This window comes from Scyliorhinus torazame, chromosome 7 (genome assembly GCF_047496885.1).
Source record: "Scyliorhinus torazame isolate Kashiwa2021f chromosome 7, sScyTor2.1, whole genome shotgun sequence".
NCBI classification, from domain to species: Eukaryota; Metazoa; Chordata; class Chondrichthyes; order Carcharhiniformes; family Scyliorhinidae; genus Scyliorhinus; species Scyliorhinus torazame.
The window spans coordinates 208600418-208615218 of NC_092713.1; the positions used below are offsets into that span (position 1 = coordinate 208600418).

The 14801-nt window shown below is 42.9% G+C and overlaps 1 protein-coding gene across 6 annotated transcripts in view; it reads left to right on the forward strand.

Annotated features, from left to right (window-relative positions):
* b4galt7 (xylosylprotein beta 1,4-galactosyltransferase, polypeptide 7 (galactosyltransferase I)) overlaps window positions 1–4026 on the forward strand; it is a 52612-nt gene extending 48586 nt beyond the window's left edge. For all 6 annotated transcript variants that reach the window (XM_072512019.1, XM_072512022.1, XM_072512020.1 and 3 more), the window contains one exon: window positions 2058–4026. In XM_072512019.1, coding sequence (XP_072368120.1) covers window positions 2058–2213 — 156 coding nt within the window. In that variant the 3' untranslated portion in view covers window positions 2214–4026. The remainder of the gene's footprint in view (window positions 1–2057) is intronic.
* Window positions 4027–14801: the final 10775 nt, after the last annotated feature.

Consider the following 14801-nt stretch of genomic DNA (forward strand, 5'->3'; position numbering starts at 1 on the left):
GGGTAGTCATGGAGGGTAGTCGGTGGGGCATGATAATTTTGTGGTCAGGGGGGTTGTTTGGATGGTCAGGGAGAGTGATCGGCTTGGTTTGAGGGGGCAGGTTGGTGGGGTGGTTGATGGGGCGGGGTGGGAGAGTCGGTTTTGGTGATCAGTTGATTTACACTGACTAATCACATAGTTAGACCAGATATTAATGAGTGTAACATTTCCTGGTTATGTACCCAAGTAAATCCCACGTATCAGGCCCAAATCTCTGACACCAAGCTTTGTGTCGGAGCCTTTCATACATAATAATAATAATAATAATCGCTTATTGTCTCAAGTAGGCTTCAATGAAGTTACTGTGAAAAGCCCCTAGTCGCTACATTCCGGCGCCTGTTCAGGGAGGCCAGTACAGGAATTGAACCTGTGCTGCTGGCATTGTTCTGCATTAAAAGCCAGCTATTTAGCCCACTGTGGGCCTAGACAAAAGAAATCATCACATTGGAAGTTTAAACTTGTCAAAGAGTTTCAGTGCATGTGTGTGCATCAGGACCTCCGTGGGATCCTGACGTGTACACCTTCTAACTTGCACCACTCTTTGATTATCGGGATCCTGGAATGTTTGGGTCTAATATTATAGTAGTTTAAATGGGAAATCAATCATCAGTATGGGTAGGTCCAAGTGGGGAATATGTTGCAATGGCCTATACCTTCTGTTCTGATTGAGGGATAGAGTGCAATCACCAGTACCAGAGTATCCCATTGGCCGTACACTGAGCTATGCAGGATGTATACAGCGATCATCAGGAAGAGGGGCCCTGCTGCAGAGGCAATAGCGTGTGTGGAATGGCAAGTGGTTATTGGAATCAGAGGATGAGAGTGATGGGAGTAGGCTGAAGTTATGGGGAAAAAGTTCTGAGGTAATTAATACCAGACTTGAGAGTTCACTGTAATCAATGTCGTTGGGTTTTTATCGTTGGGTTTTGAGCAGAACTAACGCTCTACTTTTTGATCAGAGCAATTTATTTGGCTAAAGCTTAAACACAAAGGGCTGCTTAAACGTCTAAATCTTTAGATCTTGCTGTAATTAATAGTTGCACTTCTTGGAGGATCTGGACAGGATGCAGTCTGATCTTCTACTATTCTAATGTATCGTTGTATGTGTCACACACAAGTTTCTTATATTTCTAGTTTTTTTGACATTTTTAACCTCTCCTTTGATCCACTCGGGCCGGTAGATCAGGAAAGCAATTCTTTCTAACTGTCTTTACTACTTGCAGAGATGTGTGATAGCTACTCAAGGCAATTTTTACTCTTCTGACCTGCGGGGTGGTTGATCAATACACTGGTACAGTTCAGAATAGGACGTTGGCATTTGCAGAATTACTGATGTTCATTGCTTTTTATTTCACTCTTGTGGTCTCAAATAAAAATAATTCCCCTGCTAACAGTTCCTGATATGATGCAGTTTTTTATGAATTCCTCTTGTCGAGAAGTTGCATGATACATCCGTACAGATTAAAAGACCCTGTCAAGGGCACAATGATTAGGTTAGGGGGGGACAGGAGGATGAAAAAAAATCAGCTGTGGTTCCCTCTCCTGGTCATTATCCATGACCTTTGCTAGAAAGTGCAGGTATGGATTTCAGCTGAGGCTAGGATCAGTTTGATGATGTGATGTTACTAGCAGATAAAGAGCATGAGGAAACTCACTGGCTTGGTTTGCACATAAAGAATGGTCACTTGAGCAAAGTGTTGGAAGGCAGCTGATGCCCACTGGACCATATGTAGCAATGACTTCAGGATAAAAAAGAAGACAACCTGGTGTTGGGGAGAGCCTGAAGTATTTCGATAATTGAGATTGCTTCTATACTCTTTGACCATTGTGTAAAGACGCAGAAAGCAGAAACAGCTGCACGGTAAGTTGGGTTGATTCCTTTATCTGTTCGTCTAAAACAAAGGGAATTGGTGTTACTAAAGTGGGATTCAGTAATCCCTGATTCTGGCCTCGCCAACCACATGATGAAGGGCTAAATTTACTGATACGTGTCTCTGTTTCTTCTCCTTTATCTATAGGAACAATTTAAGATTGACAAAGAAGGTGGTTTAAAGAACTTGAAATACCGTGTTGGGTCCAAATCAGAGCTGACGATAGATGGGGTACACTGCATCATCATCAATATCCTATTGGAATGTGACCTGAATGAAACTCCTTGGTGTGTAATAAACTGACTGGACAGAAGGCAGAAATAATAGGATTTCACTTTGCTGACATGGTATTGGCGATACAATGAATGGGCCTATCACTGTGTGGCTTTGGACACCTGTTCCTACCAATGATGCTCTTGACATGGAATCAGGTGCTGAAGTAGTGCAGTATTAAGCAGGCAGAGATGGAATTTCCTGTCTGCTGGCTGGTCTGTGCTGATTCATATGGTTGCAAAGTATTGACAAGTGTTTGACAAGGCATGATGGAATAATATGCTACCCACGGAAAGTTACTCCTAAATGAACAAAATCCAAGCAGTTAAATTTTTCTGTCTATGATTTTATCATACAAAACTCTTTCAAACCCTTGTTTTAATAGTGAGAGCAAGACTTGTAAACCATTACAGGTGGTCTCCTGATGGACTGGACTGTACCAGGCCGCTCAGTGGTGAAGCAGGGGTCCTTCACCATTGTTGTGCAATGATGTAATCTGTCTGGAGCCCACCTGTAAGAGCTCAGAAGAGTAACAAGAACCATTGTCAGTAAAAGGAACATTTTACCTGAATTAAGTAACTACCCAGGAACTGGTTGATGTGTTACCTTTTGACTTCAGAATAAACAGAAAACCCACCAACATCAGTTGGGTGATTCTGAACCTTAAGGCACCCCTTTTTGATTTGTAGAGTGATGGGGCAAATATTTCCAAAGAAATGGATACTAATGGCACCATTTTGACTTGGTTCCATTTGTTGGCGAGCATGGTTGTTACATAGAGATAAGCGGCCAGCTTACTTGAGCCTACAAGATAGGCACCTGGCAATGCTGTTACTGATTCTAAGGATTATTATCTCTGCAGTTAGAAAAAGATACATTCCAAACCAAGTGTAGAGAATGGAAATTATTTTATATTGAAGGAAAAAGGCACCGTTGTCTAATATAAGGCAATGTGCTTTGTGTTTTTACTGCTGATTCACTGTGATATCCGAAAAGGAAACCTCTGTATCCCTGAGGTTGTTGTTACAATAACAGCTCTGACCGTTGGGGTTTGCTAACTTGATTCTTTCCGTGCAAAAACTCCCAATGAGCAGAGCAGAAAGTATTTCTCTTCTGTCTTCTGCCACCTGGTGGAGAATTTGCAATACTACAACAGTAAAGTATTAAAAATAGGCAGATTTTCTGGACTATATGATTTATTTTCCACATTTCAGCCATTTATGATTTTTATCTCCTGCTTTGAAACGGTATTGTGCATCACCATGTTTCAGTTCCTGGCATTTCTTTGGGAGTGAGAGTCTTTAAAACTTCTACACCTCTTCTCTCAAAAATCCAAGCTTCTTGAAGTGGTGAAATGTGAAACGAACTGTGAGCAGTGGCCAAGACCCTTTTACGATGAGACAAGAAAGGAATTGTAATTGATTCACATGAAAGGAATAACAAAGTGACACAAATGTAGATATTGCCTAGTTTCTTTCTGAATTAGCATTTGGATTCACTGAAGTAGAAAAATGTCAATGGCATAAAGTTGCATGTTCCTTTTTATGTACTTGACCAGGTACATCATGTTAATGGCTGCTGAACGGCTACAACAGCAAGCTAAGGCAATGTTGCTGATGGTTTTGTATTTGTGAACGAAATGGAAGGGAAGAATTTAAGTGAATCTGAAATTGGAAAGACCTTTTGCAAAAATGTCCAATTTGTTTTGGTGTCTATTATGTGGTCCATGAGAGAAAGGATGTTATAGTTCCATATTAGTGAGTAGAAACTGCCGTTTCAGTGCATTTCTTTATATTTATTAATTTTACAGATTGCTACCGTAGAAATAAATTAATTTTACCAATTGTGTTGTGCTGTACTTAAATATACAAGCTGCTTGATGATAAAACTGACTTGTTCAGTAGGTTTTATAATTCTGCCACCGCCACCTATTTGTATGCAGTCTAGAGAACAGGCGCAGTAATACTGTAACCAACCTCTGCATTCTCTTTCATCCAGAGTGAGCTTCCAACCTCATTATTTATACAGTGCTTGCTTTTATGTAGGTTATATTGTAGCAGGCTGTATTAGTATGGTGCGTTTGCCCATTAATGGTTTAAAGGGCAAATACATCACAGGATGTGGTACTGAGATCTAAAGATGAGAGGTCAATGGTTTAATGCGCATTCTATCATAAATTGATCATGACCAGTTGATAAATTGATGCATAACCAATCCGGAGTGTGCTAATAGCCACACAAACTAAACAATTTATGATAATCAGTCAAGCTCACAATGTGACTCAATTATGCTTGCTAGAGGTAACATTCTCTGCAAACAAAAGGAACCTGTTCAAGCCTTGCACCTTGTTTGAATTACCTGGAAGCACAGGTCGCTTATAGCTCCATGTTCCTTTCTCCATGGCAATGCTTGGCCTATCAGAGTCAACATGCCAACCAGTCAGCACTCCTTTTCTCCTGTAGTATAACTTGTTGTGATCCTTTGAAATTTAGCATTTAGCATTCTTGCGTTTGCCTTGATGAGTGCAAGATGAAAAGCTTCAGCAGCGTGTCGCTTTTCAGCAATGTCATTTTTGTTCCATCTGGATATTCACTTTAGTGAGGATCCGTAATGCAGCCCAGGGCATGACTAAGATTCCTTGGGTTTTGCAGACCCAAGTAAGCTGTATTAAACAAATCACTCTTCCACTTTTGTTGTACAAGACATTATCTTGCAGCTGCTGTCCAGATGTGCTCCCATTTACTTCCTCTGAAAATATGGAACACACATTTGGTTAAAGTACATTGTGGCTCAGAGCTGTTGACCGGCCAGATGGCATTGCAGTGTTTACTTATTGGGAGCCAATACTTCCTTGCTTCTAAGAAAGGTGTGGTCTTGTATCCTATCAGCTGGTCATTACAGAGGTGACTGATGTACAAGTTTTTTTTGGCATTTTTGAGTTACTGCTGACAAACCCAATAATGCAAATTAACTAACCTTGATAATTCCTCAGGATAGATGTAGTGCAGCAACATTGTTGTTTCTAGAGAAGATACTGTAGTGTGCATTACCCAACATCACAGAAAAGTGTCTCATAGCAATCCAGTAATCATGTTGCTAACATCTTGATGGACTGACTGATCTAGATCTCAGTTTCGTTCCAATTTCTGAGAGTGTTTGTTCAACCATCAAAATTTTTCCCCCTTCCTGTGAAATTAAAAATTATTATGGTTTGACTTCCATCCTTCTCTACCACTAGATTCCTTGCCCCCTCACAAAACATTTGGCCGTGTCGTCATCCACATTCAAGGCCTGGACCCACTGTCCTTACCCAATTCCATTATCCCCAGATAATTAAATTAAATTATCTCCCACTGGCAGAGCTGTTCTAACCTGATCAGTGATTTCCTCCACCCTCATGCATGCGCATTCCAGTCCTTTGACACCAATCTATTTCTTGGTCCATGCTATAAGTGATCCATCATCACAGCTTTACCTACAGCCAGTAGCCTTGAGCGGGCTCTGACTTTTCAGCCCTTCCCTGCCTTTAGCAGTCTCCAGAAGCCTCTACCCTTCACCGATGCCTTTCGCTTCTCGTAGGAACAGGAGTAGGCCATTCAGCCCCTCGAGCCTGTCCTGCCATTCAATGAGATCATGGCTGATCTGTGACCTAACTCCATATACTTGCCTTTGGCCCATATCCCTCAATATCTTTGCTTAACAAAATTCTATTTGTCTCAGATTTAAAATTATTCTAGCTTCAACTGTTGCTTGTAAGAGAGTTCCAAACCTCTACCTCTACCACCCTTGAGTGAACAAGTGCTTCCTAACATTTATCCTGAATAGTCTAACGCCAAGTTTGAGAAATGCCCCCAACGGTGGCGCAGTGGTTCGCACTGATGCCTCACGGCGCAGAGGACCCGGATTCGAACCCAGCCCCAGGTCACTGTCCGTACAGAGTTTGCACATTCTCCCCGTGTCTGCGTAGGTTTCACACCCATAACCCAAAATGATCTGCAGGCTAGGTGAATTGGCCGTGCCAAATTGCCCCTTAATAGGAAAAAAAGAATTGGGTACTCTAAAGTTATAAAAAAGAAGAAATGTCCCCAGGTTTTAGACTCTCCAACAAGTGGAAATATCTTTATCTTCCCTGTCTTTCCCTGTTAATATCTGGAATACCACGATCAGATCACCCCATAACCTTCTAAATTCTAGCAAACAGGTCAATTTGAATAATCTCTCCTCGTAACTTAATCCCGGTAGTCCAGGTATCATTTTTGTAAACCCACGTTGCACTACCACCAAGGCCAAAATGTCCTTTCTAAGGTGTGATGCCCAGAGCATGTTACCTCTAGCTGTTCACAAGTGAAGCCTAACCAGGGTTTTGTATAGCTGCAACATAACCCCTGTGTCTTTATACTCCAATCCTCTAGATATAAAGGCTAGCATTCCGTTAGCCTTTTGATTATTTTCTGCACTTGTTTGTAGCATTTTAAGGATCTATGAACCCCCAAGTCTCTTTTTTTTTTAATAGACTATTTTATTGAGGTATTTTTGGCATATAAAACAATGACATTGTATAGTACTGTACAGGAAGAAAAGCAAATAACGCATAGTGCAAACCATGACTCCATTCTCGCAAGGACCTGCCTAAACCACCCCCTACTCTACTCTACCCTAGCCCCCCCCCCCAAACCCCTGCTGACGATTAATTCTCCGCGAAGAAGTCAATGAATGGCTGCCACCTCGGGGCGAACCCTGACAGTGATCCTCTCAAGGCGAACTTAACCTTTTCTAGACCGAGAGAGCTCGCCATGTCTGATAGCCATACTTCGATCTTCGGAGGCTTTGAGTCCCTCCATGCCAACAGTATTCGTCGCCGGGCTACCAGGGAAGCAAAGGCCAAGACGTCAGCCTCCTTCTCCTCCTGGACTCCCGTGTCCTCCGACACCCCAAAAATTGCCACCTCAGGACTCATTACCACCCCAGTTTTCAAAACCCGGGACATGATGTCCGCGAATCCCTGCCAGTACCCCCTGAGTTTAGGGCACAATCAGAACATGTGCACGTGATTAGCCGGCCCACCGGCGCATCTGGCACACGTGTCCTCCAGCCCGAAGAATTTACTCATCCGGGCCACCGTCATGTGGGCCCGGTGCACGACCTTAAACTGGATCAGACTAAGCCTGGCGCATGTTGCGGTCGTGCCCCCGAGCTCCTCTTTCCACTTAAGCCTTCAGGTCCTCAGTCTGTGTATCCTCTGCTCCCATTAGTTCTTTGTGAATATCTGAGACTCTACCCTCACCTACCTCTCCCCTAGAAAGTACCCTGTCCTGCCTCCCCTTTGACGGGAGGCGTGGAAGGACGGCACCAGTCTGCGCACGAATTCCCGCACCTGTAAGTATCTAAAGTCATTCCCTTCCGCCAGCCCAAACTTCTCCTCCAACGCCCTCATGCTCGGGAAGCTCCCTTCCAGGAACAGTTCACGCACCCTCACAATCCCCGCCCTCCACCACAGTCGATACCCACCGTTCATGTTCCCCGGGGGAAATCGGTGATTGGCACAGATTGGGGTCCACACCGATGCTCTCACATCCCCTATATGCCTCCTCCACTGGCCCCAGATCCGCAGAGCCGCTACCACTATAGGGCTGGTGGAGTACCGCACCGGCGGGAGCGGCAGAGGCGCCGCAACCAGGGCTGCCAAACTGGTGCCCCCGCACGGAGCAGCCTCCACCCCTGCACGAAGCAGCCTCCACCCCTGCACGAAGCAGCCTCCAAAATCCCCAAGTCTCTTTGGACATCCACTGTATCTAGCCTCTTTCAATTCTCTAGTCTCTTTCAATACTCTGCCCTATCTTTTTTGGCCCAAAATGGATAACCTCACAGTTTCTTACATTGAATTCCATCTGCTACAATTTTGCCCATTCGCCTAGTCTGCCAATATCTCCTTGCAATTTTATGCTATCATCTAGGCTGTCTAGAATGCTATCTAACTTTGTATCATCAGCAGATTTAGATGTTTTGTATGCCATCATCCAAGTCATTAATGAATAATGTGAATAATTGAGGCCTCTGTAGTCACATCCTGCCAATTAGAGTAATTGCACATTATCCACACTCTCTGTCACCTTCTGCTCAACCATTTTCCTAATCATATCAAGAATATGCCCTTGACCACCCACTTCCCTTTATATAATTATAAAATTTCTCATTGATTTTGATGTCCCTTGCAAGTTTCCTTTCATAATCCATTTCAGTAGCTCTTATAAACTGTTTTGGGACCCTTTGCTGATCTTTGAATCTATCCCATTCATCCGGATCTGTGCAATGTTTTTCATTTTTGTAAGCCCTACCTTTTAGCTGTCGTAAACCTCTTTAGTTGTCCATGGCATTTTTTGTGTGAAGTGGAGCCGTTTCCTCTCGGGTATATATACTTGCTCTGTATCATGTTAAATGTTTCTTTGAATATTCTCCGCTGATCTTCAGTCATTTAGCCCTTTAACAGATCTTCCCAATTTACATGGACAGTCTCTGTCTCAGTTAAAATCAGCCCCATGTCTAAAATTCCAGTATCTGAATCGTGCTTTTTACTTTCAAACATTGAATTCAAACATGTTGTTATCACTATTTGATAAATATTCGCGTATAGTGAGGCGATGAATTAAATTTTGCTCATTACTCATAACTACATTTTTTATTAATTAAGGGACAATTTAGTGTGGCCAATCTACCCGCCCTGCATATCTTTGGGTTGTGGGGGTGACACCCACACAGACACGGGGAGAATGTGCATACTCCACATGGACAGTGACCCGGGGCTGGGATCGAACCCGGGTCCTCGGCACCGTGACTCACAACTCTATATAATATTGCCTGTCACCTTGTTGCATCTAGAACATATTGCTATAGGAAACCATCCCGGACACGTTCCAGAAATTCACTACCTTTCTGCAAGGAGCTTGTCTGACTCTCCCAATAGACGTGTAAGTTAAAATCTCCCATTAATACTACTCTGCCTTTGCTACAACTTGCCTAATTTCTGCATTTATTCAATCTAGCACCTAAGAACTGCTATCAGGGAGTCAATACACAACACTCATTACAGTTTTAGATCCTTTCTTGCTTCTGAGTTCAATCCATATGGTCTCCACTGGATGCTTTCCCTTCATTTTTCACACCATTTGAGGTGATAGTATTTCTAATTAGTAAGGCTACTCCACCTCCTTTGCCATGTTCCCTGTCTGTCCTGTAAACATTCTAACCAGGTATACTTAGTTCCCAGCCCCGACCATCCTGCAGCCATGTCTCTGCAATAGCGACTACATCATAATCTTCAATTTGCATTTACATCTGCAGCTCATCTAACTTATTCCTTACACTCCGTGCATTAGTATATAGAACTCTTAATTGGGCTACACTCCCAACCTGTCCCTTAGCACTGATGCTTTATTTGCTTTATTATTTTTTTCTTTTGGTTCAAACAGTATACTTGTAGTTTTGCCATTAGCTGCAGTTCCTGAAGTAGGGTTCCTGACTTTTTTTTACTCTCTGTCCTGCTACTTGTTTTTGGAACTGTATTGAGTTCCCCCGAGACCTCCCCCCCTCTTCCTATTTGCTAGTTTAAACTCCTCTCTGTTGACTCTTGAACTGCCCTGTAAAGTGTTCTGCATGTGAGGAGCACTAACTATACAACTGAAATTTGTTTTGTTCTAGGTTTAATTGAAGCCTCAAACCCTGATCAATCAGAGTTCTTGCACCAGTCTTCCATGCCCTTAAAATAGAAAACTACTCCTCACTGTTTGGAACACAAGAAATAGGAGCAGGAGTAGTGTTGTCCTTCCTCTGTCATTCAGTAAGATCATGACCGATCTTGTACTTCAACTCCGCTTTCCTGCTCTCTTCCCATATCCCTTGATTCTCAAGAATCAAAGATCTCAAAAATCTATTTATCACATCCTAAAATATAGTCAACAAACCACATCAACTCCCCTCTGGGGCAGAGAACTCCAAAGATTCACAACCCTCTGAAGTAACTTCACCTTAACTCAGTCCTAATTGATTGACCCTTTATCCTAAGACTGTGCCCCGTGTTTTAAATTCTCCGACCAGCGGAAATGATCTCTGTGTCCACCCTGTCAAACCCCTTCAGAATCTTGTATGTTTCAATGATATTGTCTCTCGTTCTTCTAAACGGCAGGGCATATAAGCCCAGTTTACTCAGCTTCTCATCTTAGGACAACCCTCTTGTCCAGGGCTTTTTATTGATCCTTCACTGTATCATCTCCAATGCAAGTATACCCTTAAATATGGAGAACAAAATTGCACCGTATTCCAGATGTGGTTTTACCAAAACCCTATACAATTGGAGCAAAATTTCTCTATTGCAAGGGAATTAGAGTACAGCAATAAAGGCCAACATGACATTTGCATTCCTAATTGTTTGCTGTATCTGCATGCTGACTTTCTGCGTTCTTTGTACAAGCAGACACAAGTCTCTTTGAACATCAACATTTACAAGTTTCACACCTTTTAAGCCTTTGTCCAAACTCCAGTATTGTTAACATTGTAACAGTGTACAAACTGGCATACACTTCCAAAACATTTGCAGTCAAATTGGTACCTTTTTTTGCAATAGTACTTTCTTCAGATAGAGAATTTCTGATTATTCCTTCACCAAAGACTTTAAACAGAATCAAAACTTCTCGCTCTGGAACAAGTTGCATTAAGCTGTCCATGCGTAAAAACAGGCCTAGGAATACAAGTACAAATTGTGTCAAGAGTCTTCTTGTGAGTTGTCGTCTAACTGGGAACTTTTTTTCTACTGAGTTCCAAAGGCCGGTTTACATATGATAAATGAACATTATTTCCTTGAAATTTGCCTGTTATAATTTTCAGCATCTATCATTAAAGAAAACAGCTTTCTAAATGTCAATTTTGTCCCATGCCAAAGTACTTCTTTAGGTTTCAAGTTTTGTAGCAACATTATAATTTCTCCTTCCTTCAGTGGAAGTTTCAGGGATGGCATGTCTATTGTGTAGAGGCTTTGGAGGACATGAACATAGAACATTGAATTTACAGTGTAGAAGAAGGCCATTCGGCCCATCGAGTCTACACCGGCCCTTGTAAAGAGCACCCCACTAAAGGCTCCACCCTATTCCCGTAACCCAGTAACCCCACCCAATCTTTTTGGACACTAAGGGAAATTTAGCATGGCCAATCCAACTAACCTGCACATCTTTGGTTGTGGGAGGAAACTGGAGCACCCGGAGGAAACCCACACAGACACGGCGAGAACGTTCAGACTCCGCACAGACGGAGAATCAAGACTCCGCACAAGCCGAGAATCGAACCTGGGACCCTTGCACTGTGAAGCAACCGTGCTAACCACTGCTACCGTACTGCCTGTAAAATTTTGATTACCCAATTCATTTTTTTCCAATTACGGGGCAATTTAGCGTGCCCAATCAACCCATCCTGCACATCTCTGCGCAAACAAGGGCAGAATGTACAAACTCCACACGGACAATGATCCAGAGCCAGGATCGAACCTGGGACCTCAACGCTGTGAGGCAGCAGTGCTAACCATTGCTACCCTCATGGACATGGACTGTTATCTTCTGCATCTATAGAACCAACACTGCTGTATTTTAATTCCCTGGACCGCTTTTCTAAACCGGTTACACTCAAATCTAGTGAACCTTCATTTTTAACACAAAAACTAGCTTTCAGAAAAATAAATGGTATCAAACCCACTGGGTTTGTCACATTTTTTTCATAGAATTTACAGTGCAGAAGGAGGCTATTCGGCCCATCGAGTCTGCACCGGCTCTTGGAAAGAGCAACCTACCCAAGGTCCACACCTCCACCCTATCCCCATAACCCAGCAACCCCACCCAACACTATGGGCAATTTTGGACACTAAGGGCAATTTAGCATGGTCAATCCACCTAACCTGCACATCTTTGGACTGTGGGAGGAAACCGGAGCACCCGGAGGAAACCCACGCACACACGGGGAGGATGTGCAGATTCCGCACAGACAGTGACCCAAGCCGGAATCGAACCTGGGACCCTGGAGCTGTGAAGCAATTGTGCTATCCACAATGCTACCGTGCTGCCCTACATTTAACCAATTCATTGTCTATTCCACCCCTCTCATAATAATCTTTATTGTCACAAGTTGGCTTACATTAACACTGCAATGAAGTTACTGTGAAAAGCCCCTCCCTAGTCGCCACATTGAGAGTGACCCAAGCCGGGAATCAAACCTGGGACCCAGGCGCTTTGAAGCAATAGTGCTAACCACTGTGCTACCATGCTGCCACTACCATTCCGTTCCTCGTCGAAACACTCCAGCCAGTTGTTGGGATCCCCTTACCTTCCACTGTTTTTGCTTTCCAACAAACCTTCACTCACCTTGCCACCACCGCCCACTTGCCAGCTGTGTAACCCATGTGCCTCCGCATACACTCACCAAATAAACCTTCGACACACCCCTTAAACTGACCAATCAAAACCGCCTATATAGACCAAAATGAGGTATTTAATGCATTTGTTTGAAATTCCTTTGTGTCCTATTTAATGAAAGCGTTAACCTGTTTAAATTAAATAGCTTGACACCACTGCTGACAAAGAAGTTTTGTTTTACTTTTGCCAATGGTAATTTCTAGGTCTTAATCTAGTTTTGTCAATAATACTATTTGTAGAATTTAAAAGGAGTGGCAGGTTACCTATTTGCGTCCCTCCTATCCCCCCCCAACAGGAATGTCCGTGCACCACACCAACTGGAAACCCAGCTGCCCTGCAGCGATGGTTTGCTGTTCCTTGCCTGCTTGCAGCATGTGAAGCTGGGCTGCCTGACTTGCCTCCACCTTTCCATGCTGCAAGTATTATAGCGACGAAGGTGGAACAGGGCAGGTGAGCTGACAGTCGCTTTACCTGCCCACTATTATGGAAGACAGGTCGGGGTTGGCCAGGAAGGGGGCAGGCATCACGTGACAATCATCTGCCTTAACATATGCCAGGGGAGGGGAGGAGGTAGGGGTGGTAAATTTCACCCTTATGAAACTATACTGAGTGAGGTGATATTTCACTATGCCACCTAAGGCAACGCCTACACTTCTTCCAGTCCGGCAAGACTTCTAGGAACTCTGGCAATATCCTTGAGCTTTGCGGCAGAAGTGGCAGGGCAATGTGAGGATGTTATTTCACCCTGCTGCTGGTAAAGACATCATTCTTAACATTGTCAGTGACCCGAAGTCTCAGGCATGCTGTTTCTAATGCTTTCTCAGGATGGATGAGGAGATTTGAGAGGTAACCCTTGATTTCTGTGGCTGATGTTTCTCCCCTCCTGCTTTCTGCAAAAACTGACCTGAAAGTTTGGACGTGTTTGTGACTATATATTTTCCTATTCATGATGACTGTTGGATTGGGGAAACCCAGTGCCTAATCTTTTCACTTCTGCCTCTTAAGGGACAGTAATACCATCTGCAGAATTAATGTGGAAGAATTGTCTGGGTAGATATAAATGCATTTTGAGTACATGATTTTTACTGCATGATTTGAAAAGTTTTTAACCAGATTGCAACATAAAATTAAATGTTCAAAGTCTGGAATGCAGATGAAAAATAGGCAACTGACGTCAAATATGTGTTTTGATATCCTATGGAATGTGGCATTGGCATCCAAATCATGTTAGTCTGCACTGCATGTGATTGATATTTTCATACAGTGAACACGGCTCAAGTGAATATGTCACTAAAGCAGCCCAAGGAATTGATTGTGTCCTTTTCACGCACAAAGATAGATTATATAGACATGTTCGGTAATTGTCAGTTTCAGAGGAACATCTCTTCTTGCCAGTTCGTTTCATGCTGTTATGGGACAAATTCCAACATACCAATCTTTTATTGTCATTGTGTTTTCTGCATTGTGAATTATTAAAGGATTGTTAATATTAGCCCAGGCATTTGATAAATTGATGTAAGTAAGTTAATGTACAAACCTACCATTTCATGTTTTTTTTTTTACTGTTAATCATGAATTATTTCAACATATTATGAAGCTTCCTCTCCCTTAGTATGGCTTGCATGATGGTGTGTTTTTGGCTATCACTCTCCTCTATTTAGTACCAGTGCACAATAAATCACATCCAACCACCATAACTGGCATTTAATGTAGGAATATGTGTGCTTCACTGCAGAGTAATAGGACAAAAATAAATTGGCACCAACGCAAAGAAGAAGATGGTCACAGAGGCATATTGGTAATATTATTGCCCGGCCTAATGCTCTGGAGTCATGAGTTCAAATCCCATCACAGCAGCTAGGGGAATTCAAATTCAATTAATTAGTAATTCTGGAATAAAAAGCTAGTCTCATTAATAATAACATAAAACCAGCAGATGTCCTTTCGGCGAGGAAACATCTGCCTTTACCCAGTCTAACCACATCCACAGCAATGTGGTTGACTCTTAACTGCCCTCTGAAATGGCAGTGCAAGCCATTTAGTTGTACTAACTGGCTACAGAAGAATTGAATAGGAGTTAAACCGGCAGACCAATCAGCATCAGAAACAACAAAGCCATCCCTAGCCCAGTTGACCCTGCAAAATCTTCCTTGCTAACAGCTGGGGGCTT